This window comes from Penaeus japonicus, unplaced genomic scaffold, assembly GCF_977035675.1.
Source record: "Penaeus japonicus unplaced genomic scaffold, GWHDUDI00000001_assembly GWHDUDI00000011, whole genome shotgun sequence".
Lineage (NCBI taxonomy): Eukaryota > Metazoa > Arthropoda > Malacostraca > Decapoda > Penaeidae > Penaeus > Penaeus japonicus.
The window spans coordinates 22,515,105-22,526,466 of NW_028234413.1; the positions used below are offsets into that span (position 1 = coordinate 22,515,105).

Genomic DNA, 11,362 nt, shown 5'->3' on the forward strand with positions numbered 1-11,362 from the left:
ACACATCACCAACACACACACACCCCACACACAACCACACACACCACACAATTATATATTTATATATATATAATAATATATATATATATAAATATATATTAATCTATATATATATATATATAAATATATATATATAACACACCACACACACCGCTCCACCCAGCACCCACACACACACACACACAACACACACACTCGCACAACCACATCAACCACCAACACACCAGCACCATCCAACAAACACCTAACACCATCCACTCGGCACACCTCTATCCAGCACCACATCCACACACCCAACACACTCAACATCGCAACTAACACACTCAACATCGCAACTAACACACTCAATCCACACACACACCAACAAACACTACACCAAGAAAACACACCCCACTACCCAACACCACACCCCAACACCCCACACTACACACACACCACACACCCACACTACACACACCCACACACACACACACACCACACACTCCACACACACACACCACACACACACTACCACACACAACAACACACACATCACACACCCACACTCACAACTCGACCACACTCACACCCGCGTCCCACACACCTACACACCACACCACACACCGCCAACTAACCCACACGCACACACCCACACCTACACCCATCCACCCACCACTCACACACTAACACACCACTCTGACACCCTCATACACACCACACACACCACTCCACAACATACACCACACACACTACACCACCCCCCACACACACCCACCCCACACAACATTAACAACCCACATATATATATATATATATCTATATTACTATATAAATTCCATAATAAATATCTATAATATAACAACATCATATATACCCACCCTACACACACAACACTACACCATCGACCCACACCCACCACACACACACACACACACACAACACACACACACACACCACACACAACCACAACACACCACACCCACACCTATATACACAACACTCACCAACTACCACACACCCACCCACACACAGTTATCCCACACCCACACCCAATACCCACACCCTCACACTAACACACCACTCACCCCACACACCACTACAACATCACATACCCACCTACACACACACAACACACACACCCACACACGCCTACACCCACACACTCCCACACCCACACCCACTCACACCCTCACACACACCACACACCCACCCACCTACACCCGGCACAACAACACCATACACTCCCTCTATATATATACACCCCAACCAAAACACACACACACACACACTCACACACACAAACACACACCACACACACACCACACCCCCCCCACACCCCCCCCCACCCACCCCCCACCACCCCACCCCCACCAAACCCACCCACCCATCTCCCCCCCACCAACACACCACCCCCACCCCACACCCCAAAAATACACCAACCCACCACACAAACACCAAACACCCACAACAACACACACACCACACACACACACACCCCCTAAACACACACACACCACACACACACACCCACACTCACACACTCTCCCCCAACCACACACCACCACAACCCACACACACACCCCACTCTACTCCCACCAACACAAACACACCTCTCACACACTCTAACAAAACCACACCCACAACTCACACTACACACACCCACTAACACTAACCCACAACACACCAACACACTACACACAAAACACACACACTCAAACCACACACAGCCAACACACACAACTCCCACACACCAACACCCACAACCCCACCCCACACACACACATACACACACAACCCACACACACACACACACAGCCACACACGACCCACTCACACACTCTCAAAGTAGACAGTATCACAAAACCCCCCCCAGCTTACCCCAGATCCAGCTGCCCTCTAGGCCCCAGAGCACTTCACCCACAACCACAACACAATATCCGCGCTAGCACACCGACCAACAACCAGGTTAACCACACCCAGCCTGCCCAACCTCCCCTACAAAACTGCGAAACCCTCACATAAAAATACGCAGGATCCTACCTCTGCCCCCCAGACCACCTGAACTAACAAACGTTTACCCCCAGTCAAGCACAAACCAACAAAAGCTTCGTAACCCACGGTACCAGTGGCGGGAACTTTTCACCACCGCAATCGCACAGCCCAAAAAGGGCAGACCAAGACCGAACAGTAAGTAAAAGCTCTATCAATCCATGTAACAGTCCCAATTTATACAAATAAGCAAATTCCAAAAATATGTATATGCCTGAGTACATATGAAACAAATCTAAGAATATATCGCGAGCTAGATAAAAATGTCTACACACGGACACATTATGCACACACCCCCCCACACTGCCCACTCACACCCCCTCGCACACACACACACACATATAATATATATATAATACATATATATCAAGAATATATATATAAAACAGCAGTACGAAATATCGAATAAAATAAAACTCACAACAAAACAATATTGTACGAATCAATATTCACAAACTCCTCACTAACACTAACTCACAGGACACTCATCAAACACACTCTTACACAACACTCAAGACTGGATCCGTAAATCACTCTCACAGCACACTACGTCTCAGCTCTCACTCCCAATCACACACACACACATCCCTCCCACCCAACCATACCTGTAAACACAAGACACACGAAACCAATCCTCACACACATCAACACACTAAAACTCAAAAACACATCACGACAACACACTCACTCACTCACAACTCAACAATAAACCACCATCCCAACATAACCCACACACCACCCACACCCAACCCACATATCTCTATATCAAGCCACCACACACTATACACACACACACTCTCAAACACTCAGCACTCGCCCTCATGATACCACAACCTCTGTAAACTTTACGCACATCACTCCACAGTCACCCCATTCGATATACACCCACACTGCACGAAACAGATGACATCATTATCCAAATCATGATAATGTATCGGGAGTAGAGAGATACAAGTCTTCACATGAATAACTACGACCCCACACTACCAATCTTTCATCCTCGGCCACACACAAACACAACCACTGACACTCCCTAAATCTATCACAGCACACTCACAATAAAACCCACACTCCACTACACACACTAACACTCACAACCACACACACACATCACACGAAACAGTACCCACTCACACGTCACACCACACTCAAAAACACACTACCCACAAACAATCAGCCCTCACACTACCCAACTCCACCCACCCCCCCCCCGCACGTCCCCCCCCCGCCCCCCACACACAACAAAGCTCCACACATCTATCTCAAAGATCTAAATAAAAATAACGAAAAACACCAAGACAATCTACCACCCTCTCACAAAGAACAACCATACAAAACTCATCACGAGCCACCTCTCCAACTACCACAAAATCACACTCACACTCACTCGAAACACTCAAACACAATCTCAATATACCACACCCCCCTCACACCCCACCCCCCCCCCCCCCCCCACCCCCCCCCATCACCCAACCACCTCCCACCCCCACCCACGCCCGCCCGCCTCAATAACCTATCGTTTTCCCGAGCATGGGTCTAGAATTCCTTCAGCTCCGAAGGCCTTACCCCCTTGAGCGCCTACCCAGACGAATGCACGACCTGGATGTGCGAGGGCCCCATCCGCCTGCGGCGCTATATGGGCGGAAGACACCTGCAATCCCCTTTGTCACCCAAGCCTTACTTCCGATGAACAATATGCTGTAGCAAACCACACTCACAAGGGAAGCATTTCCTTTACCCACCCACAAACACTACACAAACACACCGTAGCGCGCGCGCGCACTACGACACAACGCACCCACATCATACACACATAATCTGCCCATCTATATATAGGAATAATATATGTTATCAATATATGTCTATCTACTAACTATAACTCAAAATATATAAAAATCAAAACAATAAGTACATCTGTTGACTCTCATCTAAACCCAAAAATATGTATATAAATTTAAACATATCTGTCTGTGTGTGTGTCACCACCCCCACGCCCGACTAACACATACACTCATAGAACAGCCCATCTAAATTAAAAATATATATATGTATATATATATATAGAATATATAAATAGTAAAGATATCAACTGTATCTACTAATATATTTGTATATAATACATATATCTAACAGGTGTCAAACTATGATATAAATATAAAAAATATATATATCAATAAAATATATATACAAACATACATAAATATTCTAAACCAATATAAAGAATTATATCTGTATGAGTCAATATATATATAGATATATATATATATCTAAAACATAAATATATATAAAAAACTAACTGCAAACTATCACACTAATCCAACAAAAACCAACACTCAACGCAGCACTAACTCAACAAGACAAACACACGCAACCCCACTCTCATATCGTAACACACAAAAACTCACACTAACCATATACTCAAGACACAGCTCATAATCCAGTGGTATACCTAAAGCTACTAAACCATATCTCCAAATAAATCAATCAATACCAATCACAAACTCTTTCTAAAACCACTCAGACACGTCCCCCTGACATAACCCACTCCCAACTCACACACAAACTATATCACTCACACTCTATCCACACTATCACACACACTCGATAACAGCACCCACACACACAAAAAACCAAAAACAACTCCCCCTAATTCTACACTCTATTTAAGTACCAACAGACCGGCAATTTAACTAGTCGCCGTCAGGCGGGAGGTCAACCTTTTGTCATCCTAAACTCACAAGCGTACACTGCATTCTCCATCTACACATATCAGACCAAAAACACTCAACACACTCACGACATCTCACTAAAAATAAATATAAAAAATACTCTCACCCCTCAACTGGTCAAACTGAAAAAAAAAGATCTCACGAAACAATACACCCGAAACAAACACACAACTACACGACACACACACACAAGGCACACACACGTCTCACACTCAGTTTAGAGTGTGAGGGAGCGTTTGAAGATGAGTGGAGGATGAATTAGTGAGATACAAAGGAGAGTTAGTGAAAGACTCGCACACACACAAACACACACACACACACACACACTATCAAACACACACAACACACAATCACACCCACCCGAACCCGCCGCCACCCACACACATCAGTCTCTCACTCACACAAACACAATCACACAAACACTCCCTCACACACACAACGTAACACACACACACACACTCACTCCGACAAGACACCCACACTCACGACAACACGACGACACCACTAACAAACACCCACACACCACATCAAACAAACTCACTCACTCTTCAATCATATCTAAAAATCACACACACTAACTCTCTACACACTCCAACGAAATATCACACGAACTCCAAACACACAACACCACACACAGCACACACACAAATTACACACAATCAGAGCTATAGAGAGAGTTTGTGAGTGAGCTTAGAGGTGTGTGTGTGTGAGTGTGTAGTGTTTTTGTTTGTTGCGTGCGTAGTGTTGTCCTGTATAAACACAAACACACACGACACACCACTCACACACTCACACTCAATAACGACACACACGAGCTCACCACACACTACACCCACGCACTCACGCAATAACGATCGCTAACACAATAACCATCACACTATCCAATCTCAGACTATCACATCAGAATCAACATTACATACACACACACCACGACACCACACAACTCCCACCAAACTCTGTCTATCAATAACAATCTCCTCAGTGTGAGGGAGATGAGATAGATTGAGATAGAGTTTAGTGAGATAGATATACTCAACCCCCCCCCCCCACCCACCCCAACACACAGTCTCCATACAAATAAAACACTCGACACACTACACAAAATCACACACACTACAAACAACAATACAACTTCTCACACGCCACACCCACACACACTCCCCATATATAAAACCACACACACCCCTCACACCATCACACACACGGTACCACCACACACACACACCACACACACACACACACCCGACCGCACCCTAAATCGAAAAATAAATATAAATATCAAATCACACTAGAATAAACTCACTCGGCTCGCTGCGATCCGTAGTCGGAAGCGAGCGGAGCTAGCGAGCTCGCTGCTCAGCGTCACTCGCTCTCGGCGCGAGAGCGAGCGAGCAAAGCAGATAGCACGCTACTCTATCAAAGGCTCAGCACTAGACCAACAATCACACTATCGCAACGACACTCCAATCTCACACACACACACACACCACTCACACGCCACAACACATATACGTCATATATCAAAACTGTACCTCACGACTCACACTCTCTCAGCCAAAGCTCTCAGTCTCACAGCACCCACAACACAAAGTAATATAGAGTACAGATTACACAAACACACACTCCACTACTCGACTAGACAAAACAGACCTACTCACACTCACTCACACGTACACGACACGTCCCGCACGCCACAAACCAAATGACACCCACGACACCACACACAGCACCCCCAGCCCAGCCCACGCCCCCCACAAACACTGACTACACGACTCCCACACACACGCTACATACTAACACAGCCCACTCACACGATCACACACACACAGCGTCTCACTCGACACACGACAGCATACCTCCAGTACATACAGTACATACACACTCCCACCCAGCACTCGTAACATCACTACACACGACACACTCAAACAAACACCACAAACACACACACACACTCACACGACACACACACACCACTACCACACCACAGCACGACGAGACTCGCTCCACACACACACACACGCACACACACGTACAGCACACACGGACCACGTACACCACCATACACCACACAACTCTCTCACCAACACTACACACACACACTGTCATCTCACACTCAGCACAACACACACCAATATATAAACCGCACCCACCAACACACACTCTACACCACACACACACACACACAAAAAACACCCTGTAGACCACACACACCCTCCCACCCTCACTCGAATCACTCACACCCACACTCACGACACACACACATCTCAACCTAAAAACAAGCACACAGACACACTCTCTAGACACACACCCCCAACGACAAACACAAACACCAAACACACACACAGAACACACCACACAAACACTCCCGACACAAACACACCCACACACTGAACACACACACCACCACACACAGCGACAGCACACGACACACGATTCCACTACAACACCCCACAACGACAACCAACACACACACAACTAAACACACACACCGACGACGAGCACACACGACACACACGACAGACGGACACACGAACACATAACAAACCCAGCTCCACACACACACCGCAACTGCACTCACCGCACAGCCACAACACGAGAACATCCACACACACACGACACACACTACACGACACTCGACACACAACCACTCCTCCGACACACACACACCCTCACTCCAACACACTAACAACACACACACACACACTCACAACAAACCACACACACACACGGACTTCCCATCAAACACACACACACACTCCACACAGTTCACACACAACACTCACGAACGTTCATACCACACAAAAAACACACTCTCAAAGACACACACCCAACACGACAGCACCCACACACACACACTCACAGACAACACAAACTCACAGCACACCCACACACAAACAAACACTATTATCCCACATATATATGACTACACACACCACCCCCGCCTATAAATATATCAATAAAAATATAAATCAAAAGATATATAAATAAAAAATATATGATAACATGTATATATAAATATATATCTATATATATCTATTAAATACATACAAAGTATATAAATATATATATATAGTATAAATAACACTATAAATATATATAATAGAAGTAACAAATATAAAAAAAACAAACTTATTTATAAAAGATATATATAAATATAGTAGAAAAATATCTAAACAATCAAAATATTGATATACATTATAAAAAATAATATAAATATATATTAAAAATATATATAAGTATAAAAAATAATATATAACAGAATAAATACACTAAAATATATCACATAAAAAACTAAATTTAATCGTCTACCTAGACGACTAATACCAAACTATCAAGTCTAAATCATAACATTCTTCAAAGTGTATAAAAAACCCTCATAACACATATTGTAGTCTAACGTATGGTAATCCAATATAATTAATGTAAAATTCTATCTCAAACTATAGATAGAGAGAAAAAGAGAGAGAGCAAGAAAATATCTATCTATATATATATATATATATATATAAATAGATATATATACTTACAGAACACTCTAAAATGTATATATATATATGTCTAAAATATATATACATATATATATTTCCCTCTCGCTCTTCACTCTCGTCTCACTCTCCAATATAGTATATAGATAAAGTATATATAAAAAAATAAAAATAGTATAAGTACAAAGATAGGATAGATAAGATAGATAGATATAATTTATTATATATAATAGCTATATGTTAGTATGTAAGTATCTATTTATTATATTTACTCTTGTAAGTATTTTATAGCCTTTTTAACCGACCCTTCCGCTCCTGATTAAATCGTGCGAACGTTCCATTCCTTGACGCGGCTGACGCGCCCCTCTCTCTCTCTCAGCCGAAGTGGACCGCTTCGCCGTGTGGAGAGCGGTCATTCAGTGGCGCAAGTTCACCTGCTTGGAGTTCAAGGAGGTGAGCCCGGACTACAGCGGTCCCCACCTCCGGATCCAAAGGCACGAGGACGACTGCAAGTCCTTCGTCGGAGTGGTGTCCTCCACTGGCCAGGACTTCTACATCTCCGAGGACTGTGAGACGCATGTAGGTACACTGATCCTTTGTCAGGACATGCCTTGCTCCTCTTGCTCTTTGTGTAGAAGCTCTACAGCGAATTAAACGTTCGGCATCACCACAAAGACATCTCAATCCAAATTCCTACAAAAAACTACGACCAATCTGCCAGCCAGAGAACTCCCTACAATTAGATATTCGATACTCCCAACGTCATGTGGTCCTCACGAGACCCGGACCGATCGAGATAGTTATGTCCAGATCATCGAGGAAAACTCGCTGCCGGATGCGTCTCTTAACTTCCCTATCATCTCCGACAATGATTACGACGTCCCGTACGACTATGCCTCCATCCTGCACCATCACGGAAGGGTACGTGGTCTCTTTAGTGGAACCCCGCCGGATATAATACGATACCCGACCATACACGATACCACACACCCACACACACCCACCACCGGGGCACACCCCCACACCCGCAGATCACACCAATCAATCACACACTCTCGAAAATCTACACACACACACCACACAAAAAAACACACACACCAGCACACACACAACCACACACCCCCCCCGACCCAGCTCAGCACACACGACACACACACCACTACACACAACACACACACAGCACACTTTGCACGACTGACATCCACATACGACACATCCATCCGACATCCCCACACAGCATCACACACCACGACGACGACACACTGGACATCTGACGACGACCACACACTCAGCACACAAAAAACACACACGCCGACACACTATCCCCACACACAACACACACACACGACACTACTAACACACACACACACAGCAATCACAAGGCACACACACACACACACTACACGACACACAACTGCGATAACATCCCCCACAGACAGCATGACAGACACAGCCTGAGCATACATAGTACACCCACCCACAGGCCTCCACGTCCCCCACTCCACACCCCCGTAAAATAGCACTCTTCGCCCTGCCACACCCAATCGCGACTTGGGCGACCGATCCTATTCCCCCTCCGGCGTGCGGCCCGCCCTCTGTCCCTGCCGCCGCAGCCCCCTGTCGATTCCGGGATCACCTAGCATCACGTTTTCCTCCACCACCTGACAAAGAACCGACTGCGTACCGTACAGAATGACTGAACCCGAGGCAGGTACCCCGATGGGACCTTCCCCCCATCAATATCCACCGTAGGATGAAGATGAAATCCATGAGTGAATTCGAAACTGGCTGGCCCTTATTTTCAATAAATCTCTTTTGACTATATTTTATATTCTGCTGGTATCATCGCATTTTCCGCGACCGAGCTTATATAGTCTTACTATATAAGTAAAGAATATCACAATAAAACTCACTCAAAAATCATAACAAACACACACAATTACTATATATAAACTCGTCAATAACTAGATAGAGAGATAGCGAGCGAGAGATGGAATAGAGAGAGAAGTTGAGCGTGCCCAGAGATTGTAAGTATTAACACATACAAACTCACACTCAAACAAACACACACCTCAGAAAGAACTAACACTCTCTGACCCACCATCACTATCAACCCTCCGCCCTCTCACAACCTTGAAACTGCCCCCCTCACACTCCACCCTCCTAAAACAAAGCACCTAATCTCTCAAAACGACACAATCACACAAGTCTCATCACTCACGCATTATAAAACGACTCATTCCAAACACTCAACTCAAAGAGCATGACACACCAGACACACAACGACACACAGCACACACTCACACACACACACTAATCCCTAAACACCCACAAAAACACCCACACTCACAAACACACACACCCAGCACACACACACACACACACACATACACACCAGACGACAACAAACACACACACACACACACACACACACACACACAAAAAACACTCCAGACTCCAACCAGACACACACACTACACACACACACACACAGCACTCACACTACACGACACACACAAACAGAATAGATGAGTAGAGATATAATATTTATATAGAGATTTGATAGATGATATAAACACTTCCATTCACACGACACACACACACACTCACACAAAGCTCACACACACACACACACAAACAGCGACACTCACAGCACCCACAAATATATATATAGAATATAGATATAAATAGTACACACATTCGCAGTACTCCCCGATTTTCCCAGAAAGGGCCCAAAGAACGATAGCTACACTGAACCCCCTTTTCCAAGGAATAATTGGCCAGCGTCAACAAATCTCTCACATGGATAACCTGCTTGTCAATACGATGTATCAGTGCTCAGACAAGTTGCTGAGTCAGTGTTCACTGGCAAGCGATCCCTGCCAAAACTATGGAATCTTGAACAAGATGTGCAGCTGTACTTGTCCCGACGGCACATCTGGAACATACTGTGAGACTGTGGACACGCCCTATGATGGTAAGGTTTAGGTAAGATTAGATAATAAGTGAGGTTCTAACGCTAGTAATCATTACAGGTGCAACAGTATAAGTATATAAGGCAGATACCTTGGAAAATTTATTGCCGGTCAAAGGGACGGAACTTCCACACTTTTTGGAACC

At 44.9% G+C, this 11,362-nt stretch overlaps 1 protein-coding gene across 1 annotated transcript in view; it reads left to right on the plus strand.

Annotated features, from left to right (window-relative positions):
* Nucleotides 1-9,934: 9,934 nt before the first annotated feature.
* Nucleotides 9,935-11,362, plus strand: part of LOC122244751 (uncharacterized) — a 32,408-nt gene continuing 30,980 nt past the window's right edge. The window contains exons 1-2 of the mRNA XM_086541428.1: nucleotides 9,935-9,953; nucleotides 10,968-11,219. Coding sequence (XP_086397554.1) covers nucleotides 9,935-9,953; nucleotides 10,968-11,219 — 271 coding nt within the window. The remainder of the gene's footprint in view (nucleotides 9,954-10,967; nucleotides 11,220-11,362) is intronic.